Source organism: Peromyscus californicus, unplaced genomic scaffold (assembly GCF_007827085.1).
Source record: "Peromyscus californicus insignis strain IS unplaced genomic scaffold, ASM782708v3 Scaffold_3__1_contigs__length_106647218, whole genome shotgun sequence".
NCBI lineage: Eukaryota > Metazoa > Chordata > Mammalia > Rodentia > Cricetidae > Peromyscus > Peromyscus californicus.
The window spans coordinates 76,356,065-76,370,798 of NW_026294551.1; the positions used below are offsets into that span (position 1 = coordinate 76,356,065).

Here is a 14,734-nt window from a genome sequence, read left to right on the forward strand (position 1 = left end):
ACAGCAAGACCCACAACTGCAGGAAGACCCACAACTGCAGGAAGACCCACAACTGCAGGAAGACCCACAACTACAGCAAGACCCACAACTAGAGGAATACCCACAACTACAGGAAGACCCACAACTACATCAAGACCCACAACTGCAGGAAGACCCACAACTACCGGAAGACCCACAACTACAGCAATACCCACAACTTCTGGAAGACCCACAACTACAGGAAGACCCACAACTTCAGGTAGACCTACAACTTCAGGAAGGCCCACAACTGCAATAGACCCACAACTACAGGAAGACCCACAACTACAGGAAGACCCACAACTACATTAAGACTCACAACAGCAGCAAGACCCATGACTACATTTTCCATGGAAGACTCCCCTTCCCCATTCCCCCAACAGCCAACCAACATCCAGTAGTCAGCTGGAACCAGCTTTTGAGAGAAACGATGCCCCTATTCCCATCTACCTGCCTTTTTTTTTTTATATATAATAAGTGAAAGTCTGGGATGTAAGAATTATGTCCTTAATTACGTCACTAGCCTGTGATGGTATCCCAGCCTCAAAAGGGGGCGTGCCCTCTGTGCTCCTGCCTTCTGCCTTCTGCACTCTCCTTCCATATTCTCTCCCCTCCATGGTGTCTCTCTCTCTCTCTCTCTCTCTCTCTCTCTCTCTCTCTCTCCCTCTCTCTCTCTCTCTTCCCCCCCCCGCCCCTCTCTCTCCCAATAAAGCTCTAGAAAGGTAAGCATGGCTCATGATTCTTCTGTCACCAATATGCCCAGCGTTCTCTTTCGTCAGCATGGCCACGAGCGCCGCCGCTTAACCGAAAGTTAGTATACACCATGTTTGCCCTTCTGGGTCTAGGTTACCTCACTCAGGGTGATATTTTCTAGTTCCATTCATTTGCCTGCAAATTTTATGCTGTCATTGTTTTTCTCTGCTGAGTAGTACTCCATTGTGTATATGTACCACATTTTGTATTTAGTGAATACAAAAATAAGTAAATAAATAAAAAACCAACCAACCACACCTGTGGGTCACAAGGTCAGGGCTAGAGCAAGGCACAGAGATTTCTGGTCACAAGATGCTGCATTTAGTGCCTTCCCAGCCTCAGAGTGGGTGGAGCCGGCTGAAACCAACCCAGCCTGACTTTCAAGTTTTATCTAAAGCTAGATTGCTAGAAGCTGAGCTTAGTAGCTAATGGCTATTCAAAGGTCTAAGATACCTTGAGATAACTTTGGCTCTGGCCTTCAGCATTCTATCCCTTCCCCATTAGGATGCTCTTCTACTCAGTCAAGGTCACAGTCTTAGGGATCTTGAGCTCATGTCCAGCTCTTAGACATCTGCTGTGTGGAGAGGAGAGAGCTTCAGTCCACAGACACTTAGTTCTGGGTTTTCTGCTGTTGTCTTGTTTTCTGTTTCCTTACATCCATGTTCACTGATGTCTCCAACACGGGAAGGTCACCGGCCCTGCAGTGCAAGGTCCTCTGGACCAACCTTACCCTTTGCTGACCTTTGCAGCTCTACTTGGGATCTATGCCAGTGCCTTTGCCACGTTTGACCTTGACTTTCAGACCCTCCTTGTCTTTTTTTTTTTTTTTCTTTTCGAGACAGGGTTTCTCTGTGCAGCTTTTGCACCTTTCCTGGATCTCGCTGTGTAGACCAGGCTGGCCTCAAACTACCAGAGATCCACCTCCCTCTGTCTCCCAAGTGCTGGGATTAAAGGCGTGCGCCACCAACACCCATCGTCCTCCATGTCTTTATGCTCTTGCTCCTTGAGCTGATTCTGCCTATGTGTGGGCATCTCTTCTCGGTTGCCCCTTTGAAAGAAGGCCATGCCCACGGCCTTGCCTCAGCACACACAAAATCTGAATGGCCCCAGTAAAGGCATTCCCCACCAGCACAGGCTTCCCCAGTATACCTACCTAGTTCAGGCTTCTGCCTCTCAAACACCATTTCTAAGCCAGTTACTCCAAAGTGTATGTTTATCCCAGACCTTCCTCCTATATGTGGTCCCAAATATTTCACATTGAACATGACCAAAACCCAGAAAATCTCCTCCAAACCCTGTGGTGGGAGCAGCTCCTCCCTTCTCTGCTGACAGCCCTTCCCATCATGCACAGCTCAGGCCTGAGGAACTCATCCTCTTTAGACTCCCAGCCTACAGGAAGCCCAGTTTGCCCTGCCTTCTGGGCACACTGACATGAGTGTCTTGGTTTCATTGATCATGTTGCCTTCTGTTGTCTCTTCCACACTGAATTCCTGCCATGAACCCTAAGGTGTCCTGGTTTGTTTGCCTAGCAGTCAGAGCAGTCCCCAGAGGGCACCAGGTACTGTCACCCCTAAACCAGAGCAATGGCTGTGTCCTTGTGATTAGGAGAAACCTCAAGAATTGTCTCCTGAGTCCCATACCCAGCCTGCCTCTTGATCCTGTACGTTGCTATCCTTCCTTGTCCCCTCCCCTGCCATGGGCACTCTCCTGCATCTGGACCTTTGCCCTCCCTCTTTCTTCTCCTGTGACATCTCTCTCTGGTTGGCCTCATCTTCTGCAGCTTTGCTCACATCCCACCTTCTCTGGGAAAGCATTAGAAAGTCCATGTAGCCTGGCAAACCGAGTTAAAATTGCACCCACCCCTCCATCCTACACTAAAGCTCCCGCGGCTTGTTGTCTGCTGTCTGTGTCTTTCCCCTTTGTTCACTTTTCATCCAAGAGGAAGATGGTTAAGACTGCTGTCTGTCTGCAGCCCTCCTCCTGTGTGACTGAGGGTGAACTCCTTAACCTCTCTGAGCTATCTGCTGAATTACATTTTTAATGTTTTTCCTAACATATTACCTTTCTACATAAATACAAGCTTCATGCCGGGCAGTGGTGGCACACGCCTTTAATCCCAGCACTCGGAAGGCAGAGCCAGGTGGATCTCTGTGAGTTCGAGGCCAGCCTGGTCTACAAAGTGAGTTCCAGGACAGCCAGAGCTACACAGAGAAACCCTGTCTCCAAAAAACAAACAAACAAACAAAAAATACAAGCTTCATGAGATCAGGGACCTTTGATTCCCAGATATATACAAAATTTATAGAATTATATATAATTCATTGTAGCTATGCAATAAATGTAAAATCAGTAAACATTTAGTATTCTTGTAGAGTTTTCTATAGTAAACATGAATATCTTGTAGTTTTAACTCTCTACCTTTCTGATTAATAATTATTATTTTAAATTATGTGTGTATGTGTGTGACTGTATGGATGTGTGCATATGGATGCAGAAGCCTTCTCTACTGTCAGATTCTCTGGAGATGGAGTTAAGGGTGGTTGTTGCTCACCTGAGGTTGGTGCTGGGAGGGAGCCATACTCCGGTCCTCTTCAAGAGTGGTAGACCCTCTTTACTGTGAGCCATCTCTCCAGTCTCAATAGTAGAATTCTAATGTGAGTAGGAAGTGAAGGGAAATGGCTAATTTACATGGTAAGCAGTGTTGGCAGAAGGCTATGGGACATTAGGAGACCATTTGGAGGGGATTTCAGGTTATGGATAGAGGCCCGAGAAAAAGTGGCGGGGTTGAGGAACAATGGAGTGATTCAGTGAGTACCTAGTAGTGCAGGGGGCCAATGGGGTCTTGCTTTGGTGAAAATAACATGAATTCAAGCAGTTGAACTGTTTCAGAGAGGGCAGCAGAGGCCAAGTTGGGGTGGGTTTTGCCAATGTGCTATCCCCATATTCCCACAAATGAAGATCTTTAGTAAGGAACTGGGAATTCTGGTCTCATACCTGAGTCCTGTCATCACACAGTACTCCCCTTCAAGTGATGAGTAACCTTCAGAGAATGCCAAAGTTGACCCTAAAATGTAGTGACTCAGGAAGACTGCAAAGCTCTAGTTAACAAAGAAAACTTCCATCATCCTGACAAGGCTCGAGGATCAAGGTGCCTGGCTGAGCAGATACACGAGTTGATCCTGGAATCCTAATAATGGTGGGAGGGGAGAAACAACCTCTGACAGTTGTTTTCTCCTTCACATGAGTGCCATGGCCTGCACACGTTCACAGACAGTAGTAGAGAGTTTATGACAAGAGTAATAAATAATTAGTAAGAAATTCCACTGGATTATGTCCTCTGTGAGCACTAGGGCACAGTGGCTGTTCTTGTGGGAGCCCATGGGCTGGTGTGGGGAAATTCACCCCTAAGGATTTGTGGTATTTAATGGCTCAGCTCCTCAGCTCCCATCTTCATCCTTTCCTCACTTCTGACACCTTCTGCCCTTCACCTGTCTCCCTTAAGCTCTTAGCCTCTCCTGTCACTTGCTTTGGTTTGCTTCTTTATATTTTATTCCTCTTTTACAGCCCAGGCTAGCTCAGAATTGCGAATCCTCCTGCCTCAGCCTCTCCAATGCTGGGATTACAGAACTATACCACATGTTGCTTTTTCCTTTATTGATAGGGTCTTACTCGATAAACTTGTCTAGCTTGAAGCTTACTATGTAGACCAGGCTGCCCTTAAACTCATGTCAACCCTCCTGCCTCAGTCTTATGAGTGCTGGGATCACAGATAGAGCCATCACCCCTGACTCTCACATGTCAGTTTTTAAGATATTGCCTCCTGTCCTCTTACCCTGCTTACCCGGAATGAGGGAGTCATCTCTCCATACCCTTAATTTTCCATTTGTTCATCTCTCTATCCACACTTAAATTGCCTCAAAGGAAAATATAACCAATACTTGGGTACCATCCAGCACTGTAGTAATGTGTAATATTTTAATAATTAAAATCAAATTAGTTGGAAAAATAAAGTAAAGTTTACTCAACTGGAGGCTGGAAAGATGACCCAGCAGGTAAGAGCATGTACAGCTCCTCTAGAGGATGTGTGATCAGTTCCCACCATCCACATCAGGTGGCTCAGAACTGCTTGTAATGCCAGTTCTAGAGGATCTGATGTTTTTGGGCTCAGCAGGACTTGCCAGGTGCTCATAGCCACACAAAGACATATATAATTTACAAAAGAATAAAAATGAATCTTTAAAAAATTTAATCTAGCTGGGCATGATGGCACATAGCTTTAATCTCAATACTTGGGAGGCAGAGGCAAAAGATCTCTGTGAGTTTGAGGCCAGCCTAGTTTACATAGTGAGTTCTCATACAGCCAAGGGTATATTTAGAGACCCTATCTCAAAAAAATTTTTACTTACTTGTACTAGCCACATTTTAAGAGCTAAAACAGGCTACAATACTGTACAGAGCACAGTCATAATGACACCTTCATCAGAGAAGTTTCTATTGATGACTAGACATGGTGGCACACACCTGTAATCTCAACATTCTGGAGGTGGGGGCAGGACGATTGTCATGAGTTTCAACTTGAACTTTTTGTGAGTTTCTGGCAATATAGATAGATAGATAGGTAGGTAGGTAGATAGATAGAGTATGTATATAGTGTGTATATATGTATATACAGTATATGTATATATAGTGTATGTATGTATATATAGTATAGTGTATGAGAGAGAGAGAGAGAGAAGGAGTGAGGGAAGGGGGAACCTTGTCTCAAATAAAAGGAGGGGGGCTCCTAGAATATTTCAGTATTCCTCAATTGGGGCTTCTCCACTCTTTGGAGCTCCTTTTCACTTTTCCTTAATAAATTCTTGTTAGCTCTGCTAAAACAAAGAGAAACAACAACAAAGGTTCTGCTTGTTGGCACTGGCCAGGAGGGGAGAGATGCAGAGACCAGGCCATCACAGCCACAGGGATGGAGGTTCATGGACACAAGGACTTGATAGCCATGAGCAACTGAGATCTGGGAGAGGGGCAGGATGGCTGCTTTAGACTGCAAGTGATCCAGGGGAAATGTCCCAGACTTTTAAGCAGGGATCAGTAAGAAAGGAGAAAAAGTGAAAACTGTCTGTGGGGTTAAGGAACAAGAGCCAAGACAGAACACCACCTGGACAGACCTTCGAGATGAATTGGAAAGAAAGGCCAAGTGGCTGTGGGACAGGAGTCAGGAAAGTAAATCTGAGCCCTAGGCAGGGACTTTGTAAAAACACTGGGTAAGGAATTGGCTCCCTGCTCCTTGAGAGAGCTGAGGTGGGGTTGTCAGAGGGACATGACATGGTCTGATTACACATTTACCATCTGTCTCACTGTTTGTGAATTTATTTGTTAGTTGCTCACATACCCGTGTAAGTTGCTTGCACAATTCTGGATATTTTACATCCCTATTGTGCTAAATCATACTCCCCCATCCTTAGTTTATTAATAATAATTGCATTGTAATAAAAATCTTTTCAAAAATGCTTCTAATTTTCATTGGGATTTGGCCTGGTCATAGGTCACAGAAAAAGTAGTGTTGAAATATTTTGTCTTTCCAATGAAAGAGGCATGTTTTAATTCTGTGTGAGCCACTGTAACATTTATTCTACTAGCTTTTGACTGTGCAAAATGCAGCCCTTGAGCCCGTGAGATGATGACACAGTAAATAAAGGCTCCTATCACCAATCCTGGGGACCTGAGTTCAACCCAGAACTGGCGTTATAGAAGGAGAGAACCTGTTCCACGTAGCTGTCCTCTAATGATGTGTGTCCCTAGTATGCTCATCCACTGCCTGACACAATTATTTAAATGTAATTCCTAAAAATTAGAAAAATGCTGCTCTTGTTCCAAAGGAAATAAGGGATTACTATGATCCAAATTGGAGTGACCAAGGCTTAGAACACGGTTAGTTTATCATGTATAGAGTAGTATATGGTGTGTAGGTAGGTTACTTTATCATGAATATCATGTTCCACTGAGGAAGAGGTTACATAAATTTTTATAGTCTGCTGAGGATATCGCTCTGTATAAAGAAAATGCTGATTGGCCAGTAGCCAGGCAGAAAGTATAGGCGGGACAAGCAGAGAAGAGAATTCTGGGAACAGGAAGGCTGAGTGAGGAGACGCTGCCAGCTGCCGCCATGAGATGTTAAGATACCGATAAGCAACGAGCCACTTGGCAACTTACAGATTAATAGAAATGGGTTAATTTAAGATATAAGAACAGTTAACAAGAAACCTGCCAAGGCCATACAGTTTGTAAACAATATAAGTCTCTGTGTGTTTACTTGGTTGGGTCTGAGTACCTGTGGGACTGGCAGGTGAGAGAGGTTTGTCCTGACTGTGGGCCAGGCAGGAAAACTCTAGCTACAATAGTCCCCAAACAAAAAGAAGTCATAAATCAATGCATTTACCAAGTACACTGGTGGAACCATCAGGCAGATGGGACACAACAGAACACAGAACTCTGTGTGTGTGTGTGTGTGTGTGTGTGTGTGTGTGTGTGTGTGTGTGTGTGTGAGAGAGAGAGAGAGAGAGAGAGAGAGAGAGAGAGAGAGAGAGAGAGAGAGAGAGAGAGAGAGAGTTTTTGGGACAGAGCTTCTCTGTGTTGCCCTGGTTGCTCTGTAACTTGATTTGTAGATCAGGCTGGCCTCAAATACTCAGAGATCAGCCTGCCTCTGCAGGCTGTGGATTAAAGATGTGTGATAACAAAGTCTGTTGGGGTCCAGCCCATCGATAACCTTCTCCCAGGGCCTGTGGAAGAATCTACAACCAGCAGATAATCTAATCTTAGACAATATGAAATGAATCTACGTACAAGAAACTCTTTAGTCCATTTTCTTTATTTTTCTGAGTCATTTCTCTGTCTACACAGCTTCTATTCTGCTCTCTTATTTAGCTCCTTTCTTGCCTGATTTCTCTCTACATTTTTTTCTGCTGTTTCCCCTAAGTACTATCATAATAATTCCTTCATCTAGTTCGGCTCCATCTAGGTTCTCATCCATCTACTTCTTTCTCATCTTGTTCTTCCTCATCTTGTTCTTTCCCACCTGGCTCTTCCTCATCCTCTTTCTCGTTCTTCTAGTTCTCTAATCTAATTCTTCTCCAATCTAGTTCTCTCTCTACTCTCTGAGATTTACAGTTATATATCCATGCAATAGCAATGCCCTGGGTAAGGCAAGGTCACCAGGCTGGAATTCCCTCAGGGTCAAAAGGAGGGGCAATAAGATTCACACAAAAGAGCAGTAATTGCGGGGTGGTGGTGGTGCATGCCTTTAATCCCAGCACTCAGGAGGCAGAGGCAGGCGGATCTCTGTGAATTCGAGGACAGCCTGGTCTCCAAAGTGAGTTCCAGGAAAGGTACAAAGCTACACAGAAAAACCCTGCCTCGAAAAAAAAACAAATAAACAAACAAAAAAAGGGCAGTAATTTCCAGCCATCATCTGCAACCCAAAAGGGAAGTGACTAATATGGAAATGAATCAACTAAGGGCTAAATTTGGTTAATATCTAAGCAAAGGGGATTTATATGCTCAAACTATATTCTTAGAAGTAGTTAGGTAAAGTGTTAGGAGTCCAACAGTGACAAGTGAAAATAAAACTGCCGGGCTAGAGAGATTGCTCAGAGGTGATTGCTCAGAGGTTAAGAGCACTGGCAGCTCTTCCAGAGGTCTTGAGTTCAATTCCCAGCAACCACATGGAGGTTCATAACCATCTATAATGAGATCTGGTTCCCTCTTCTGGGGTGTAGGAATGTATGCAGACAGAACATTGTATACATAATAGATAAATAAATATTTAAGAAAAAAAGAAAAGAAAATTGCCTTATTTTCTTTTGGTCCCTTATCTGTCCAAGCTGTCTTGGCTACTGCCATTTTCTGGCAGGGCAGGGGAATGCAATCCGTGGCTAGGCAACCTGAGTCACAAATTGATGTACCTGTAAGTAGAAACCCTATAGTTCTGTTAAAAAGTAGATCTAAAACTAGAGATAAGACTTTTGAAAGGAGAAGGTTAAGCTTAATTAGCACATCTGCCAGGCCTTCTCAAACGGATAGTCTGGATTATTAAGTCTATTCTTAGAGAGTCTGTGAAGTAACTCAGATAAGATACTTTTGTCTGTCCCACAATGATGCCGGCTGGATGCTGCTAATGACATTAATTACAGAAAGGCCTGAAATTGGGGATTTTTGACTGTGTCTATTGTTAGCACAGTTGGAGAAAGTTATACAAATACTTTAATTATAGGGGAAATTGTGCCCAGTGAATGATGGAAAAGCTACAATAGCACACAAGAAATTCATAGCAGGAAAGGCCAATATTCAAAAGCGAATATCACCAAGACTCCCTTGAGCCTTGGCTTTATCTTCTGGAAGAGTTCTTAACTCTTCCAGGTACAGCTTTGTCATAATCTGCTGAATTCCTACTTCATATATTTTTTTGTGGCCCATAGCAGTGTGGCCAGAAATCTCTTCTATAGATTTCAGAAGTTCTAAAACTCTTAGCTTTAGGGACAGAAGCTGGCTGTGTGAAAATGTACTAGTACATTCTAGAGATTGTTCCTGATTGTCACAAGGATGTTAGCTGAGATGCAGAGGCTGGTAGGAAATGGCTACTGAGGGAACCAGAGAGAATTTATACTATTATTACACTTCCACATGTGGAGGGCCCCAAAACAGCTTGACCACACACCAGCCATGACAGGCTCAGGGGCCTAGACACAGCTTCTGTGGCAGACTTACGGTCAGGAACACTCAGATCCAGGAAAAGTCTTAAGCTGATACCACCCATGGATCCACCCAGGGATGAGGAAGTAGTTGACATCCCAAACATTCCAACCATTAGATAAGGTGGCCAGATGTCCTTGAGTCTAGCACACACCTTTTTTGTTTTATAGATACCCCCTGGACAATTGTCAGCCAGTCAGGGTCCTGAACCTTGGATACCCCTCACCTCAACCTCTGCTGATAAAAACTCTACCCCACCTGAGCCCTGGGCTCTCTGCTCTCACCTCTGCATTGGACAGAGAGACCAAGCTCAGAGCTTGAAGAGAATAAAGGCTCTTTGCTTTTGTATTTGGGATACAGTCTCTAGGCTCCCCATGGGCATAACACACAGTCTCCCTGTGGAATCTTCACGGTGTGGATTCTACAGGGAACTACAGCTCAAACTTTAGTAGTTGAGATGGACTCAAGTGTTCTCCTCAAGCATCAAGTAGGGACAGAAAATAAAAGGATTTCAAGCTACCAGCAAGGTGCTTACTCCATGGTAGACCTCACGTAGTTACTCAGTTGAATTCCAGAATATGGAGAAAGTTTCCCTTGGGAACCTGGAAAGCTGTTAACTACAACTGTCTGCTCCCAGCTGGAGAGATGGCTCAATGGTTAAGAGCACTTACTGCTCTTCTATAGGTCCCAAGTTCAATTCCCAGCAACCCCATGGTGGCTCACAACTACCTGTAATGAGATCTGGTGCCCTCTTCTGGCCTGCAGGGACACATACAGGCAGAATACTGTATACATAATAAATAAATAAATCTTAATAAAATAAAATTTAAAAAACTGTTCCCTTCATTTTATGAGCAAGTATGCCATAGGACACCCTGAGAGATGGCTCAGTGACAGTGAGCATGTGTCAAGGGAGCCAACAGTGTGAGACCGTGAATGCCCAAGTACAGGATCCTGTCTCAATAGAACTCTAAAGGGAGAGAATGATCGGTACCATGTTCTACCAACTATGTGTCAAAATGTAAAATACTTCTGTTTTGTGTTGGGTTTGTGTGTTCTGAAGTTGTCTTATAAGAAAGAAGTAAGATTTTCAGCCGGGCGGTGGTGGCGCACACTTTTAATCCCAGCACTCAGGAGGCAAAGGCAGGAGGATCTCTGTGAGTTCAAGGCCAGTCTGGTCTCCAAAGCAAGTTCTAGGAAAGGCACAAAGCTACACAGAGAAACCCCGTCTCGAAAAACCAAAAAAAAAAAAAAAAAAAAAAAAAAAAAGAAAAGAAGAAGAAGTAATAAGATTCTCAGAATGTCCATGAACGTCATTGCTTCACTGGGGCTGGCAGCATTAGTTTTCTGATCTCTTCTCAGTACAGGGGCTGTTAGTGTGAATAGTGCGGGGCCCAGGCCTGAAGATGTTGAGCTCATGGAGGCTTCATGAAAGCCATTGCTATCTTTAAGACTGGTAACAGGGCACACTTTCCTCTCTGAGAGGAAGTCATGGAATCTCCTGACTAGAAGCAGAGTTAATGAAGTACTAGGCAGGATTACTCATGTTTTTATAGTTTACCAATTAAGAAACAAATGTTGAAATCCAGATATTGGAATCTGAAAATGCCGGGAAACAAGGGTCAGCAGTTTCGAGGGTCTCGAAGGGCAGGGATGTCTAGCAGGTGCAAGTAAAGACTCAGACACACGAGTTGGTGCAAGCTGACGACTCTTGTCAGATGTGGAGGTGTGCGTCTTCTCCGCCTTCTCCTGATCTGACTCAACCCCAGTCTTTTATTGTAATAATACAAGGAGATGGGGTGAGAAAATTCAACAGGAGATTGGGTTCTTCACAATAGTTTCAAAAGTTCTTTTTGGAAATCAGCTAAGTGTACCCCGTGCCCCTTGATTGTACATAGAAGTTCCCAGGAAGAAAGCCAAGTCACAGCAGCTTATTCTTTTGCAGGTTAATAATTATCAGAACATCTGAGGTTATCACTTCAGAGGCCATCTACTGTGGTTTCTCTGAAAGCACAGAAATACAAGCAATGGTTTAAGATACCAGACTGCCAGCTTCCTCTCAGCCTAAGTCCTTCTTCATCACTCTGTAATTCATCAAGTTGTCTTCTGACTAGTTCTGGACAACTCTTGTCTTCTATCCGTTCTATATGTCACTCCATCTACAGTTTTCTGCCACCAGCCTTCTGGGTTTTTCCCATGACCTGCATAACAGCTTTAACTCCTGCCATTGTCACAATCTCAATATCATTTCTAATTTCATGGAAACCACCACAGGAGAGAGAAAGAAAATCATGAAGAGCAGATAGAGTAGGAGGATCACAAGAACCAGTAACAGTGGGATGGGTGAGAACGTGACATGCATACGCCATAAAGTCTGCCCTCGGGACAAAAGGGTTGTTTTCTCCCTGGCCCACAGAAGGCAGGCTTAGTAGATTATCCAGTGGGGCAAGTCCGGAGGGGTTGATATCCTCATTCTGGAGTACCTCCAGCACAGATTGCACTGGCAACATGTTAGGCTTTTCATATGCCGTCGTGAAGACAGGTAACATCATTCATAAATGGGCTTAAAAGTAGCAGCCCTAGAGGTTCTGGGAGGATTAGGTGCCTGTGAGTAAATAGCCCATCACTTTGTTCACATCAGATTCTACAAAATCTGAGCAAACATTAGTGATATGTTACCTAGGAGGAAATCTAGGCATGGAGATGCTCTGTGAATGGCAGGTTTTGATCTCTACCCAGTGCTCTTCTGTGTCTATAGATATTCCCCCAGAAGATGTGGTCTCAGTCATAGTGTGTGGAAGTATGAAAGATGGTTCATATTCTCTCTCAGTCTGTCTTTCTGGTGTTTTTTGGTTGAGATTCAGGGACTAACCACCTTGGCTCTGAGCAGACACTGCTCTGAGTCCACTGAGATGCAAGTGCATCCTTGCCATTAGAAGGCTGGTCTCTGCTTAGAGTTCTACCAGAGAACACACTCTTGTCTCTACCTTCAGTTTTCTCTGATAGCTGTATGTGGGAAAGGACTGGGAAACAAAAGGCTGTTTGTGAGGACAGACGTCCCTAGCAGAGAGGCCTGTGTGAGTCATAGTCAGAGTGAAGCCATGCCCCCACACAATGTTCTGAGTGCCACAGCTAACCAGTGTCTTCTCATTGTCCTTCAGGTCAACACCATAATGCATCCTCAAGTCCTCATTTCAGGCCTCATACTGCTTCTCCCAGGTAAGTGAGTAGGTGAGCTGGGGGATGCTGAGGAGGCTAGAGCTGGCAGAAGAGATGACAATCCTCAGGCCTTTTTGAGTATGGCTTATGTCGTGAGCAGAGGACCAGGATAAACTGTAGCTCCAAAGAACTTTCTTAACCTGTATGAATTTCAAAACTCATGGCTAAATAAACATGATCCCCAAGAACATGTCAGGCATGAGGTGAGAACACATGCATTCATGTGATGGACAAGTAAGGATGAGTGCACATGCATGCATGTGATGGACAAGTACGAGGTGAGAGCACTTGTATGGATTCTATGACAAGTAAATCTGATTTCATGTACATGCATGTGATGGACAAGTTAAGATTGAGTGCATGTGCATATATGTGATGGACAAGTTAAGAGTGAGTGTGTGTGTATGCATGTGATAGACAAGTATGAGGTGAGAGCACATGAATGGATGCTATGGACAAGTAAAGCTGATTGCATGTACATGCATGTGATGGACAAGTAAGGATGATTGCATGTGCATACATGTTATGGACAAGTAAGGGTGAATGCACATGCATGAATGTTATAGTCAAAGGTTAATAAAAAATTACAAACAGAGCTTTCCATGCATGATGACTACTCAAAGTCAGCCTTCATTACATTTCTTTGTGTATTTTTGCTTTTTAAAACCAAACTTCGGTGATTTATTTGAGAGCTGGGTGGTGGGCCCCCAAAGAACAAAAGAGCTAAAAGAGTAAGAAAAGAACCAAAACAGTATTTGGCAAAATCAAGTACTGAGTGTCCCAGTAAGAAATACACTCATTATAGAACAAGGAATGTGCTTTCTAGATCATGTCCCAAACTCACAGTCTAGGCTGCATATAGGTGATTGGTTAGGGAATCTCATAGTTCATTATTTTGTGCTTTTGTTTGTTTATTTGCTTGTTCCCTGTGCTGGGATCTAACACAGGGTCTAGCATAGGCTAGCCAAGCACTGTGTCATTGAGCTGCATCCTCAGCCCTCGGAGTTCCTTTAAAGGCCACTGTGGAAGCTGTTGGTATTAGAAATTTTATTCCATTATCCCCAAAAGAATTTTATTTAATCATTTCAGTTTTAAAATTGCATCATTATGTTATTGGTTGTGTATTTTTTTCTTTTTTCTTTTTTTTTTCAGGTTTTTTTTTAATTTATTATATATACAGCATGTATGACTGCAGGCCAGAAGAGGGCACCAGATCACATTACAGATGGTTGTGAGCTACCATGTGGTTGTGGGAATTGAACTCAGGACCTCTGGAAGAGCAGTCAGTGCTCTTATCCTGTGAGCCATCTCTCCAGCCCAGTTGTGTATTTTCTATGTGATCTTACTTTACTAGTTAGTAGGTCTTAGTCAAGTTCTGGAATGTCACCAACTTTTAAAAAGGGACCTCTGCTTAGTTTGTGTGTGTGTGTGTGTGTGTGTGTGTGTGTGTGTGTGTCTGTGTCTGTGTCTGTGTCTGTCTGTCTGTCTGTCTGACTGTGTCTGTGTCTTTGTGTCTGTGTGCTTTAAGGGTCAATCATAAAATTCAGAACAAACCTCAGTCCTTCCTGAAGATTGACTTTGAAGTTACTAAGGTTCTGCCTTGAAGCCAACAATGCTTTTCCAAAGCCCTGGCTCTGCTCTTTGATTAGGAGAGGTGGGAAGAGTTAGTGATTTTGTTGTCATAGCACTGTGGGGGAGGAGGAGGGATGGTTTGAGACAGGGTCTCCAAATCCTAGGCCTGCCTTCAACTCAATAGTTAGCTGACGTTGGCCTTGAATTCCTCATCTTCCTCCCTCTACCTCCCAAGTTCTAGGATACAATTGAGTTCTGGGTTTACAAGTGAGTTCTGGGTTTACAAGTGAGTTCTGGGTTTACAAGTGAGTTCTGGGTTTACAAGCATTACTCATGGCCTGGATTTTGAAATAAAAAGTTTTAAATTAAAAAAAAAACAAAACCGAAACATTTGAGCTGGTCTCAGTGGCAAATATTTACTATCCCA

The 14,734-nt window shown here is 43.8% G+C and overlaps 1 protein-coding gene across 3 annotated transcripts in view; it reads left to right on the plus strand.

Annotated features, from left to right (window-relative positions):
* The window catches only part of LOC128121893 (T-cell immunoglobulin and mucin domain-containing protein 2-like), a 50,909-nt gene that overhangs the window by 18,586 nt on the left and 17,589 nt on the right, over positions 1-14,734 (plus strand). For 2 of the 3 annotated variants that reach the window (XM_052756960.1, XM_052756961.1), the window contains exon 1: positions 12,642-12,735. The exons of the other annotated variant lie outside the window; for it this stretch is intronic. In XM_052756960.1, coding sequence (XP_052612920.1) covers positions 12,690-12,735 — 46 coding nt within the window. In that variant the 5' untranslated portion in view covers positions 12,642-12,689. Of the gene's footprint in view, positions 1-12,641; positions 12,736-14,734 lie in introns of those variants that run through there. 3 annotated transcript variants of the gene reach the window in all.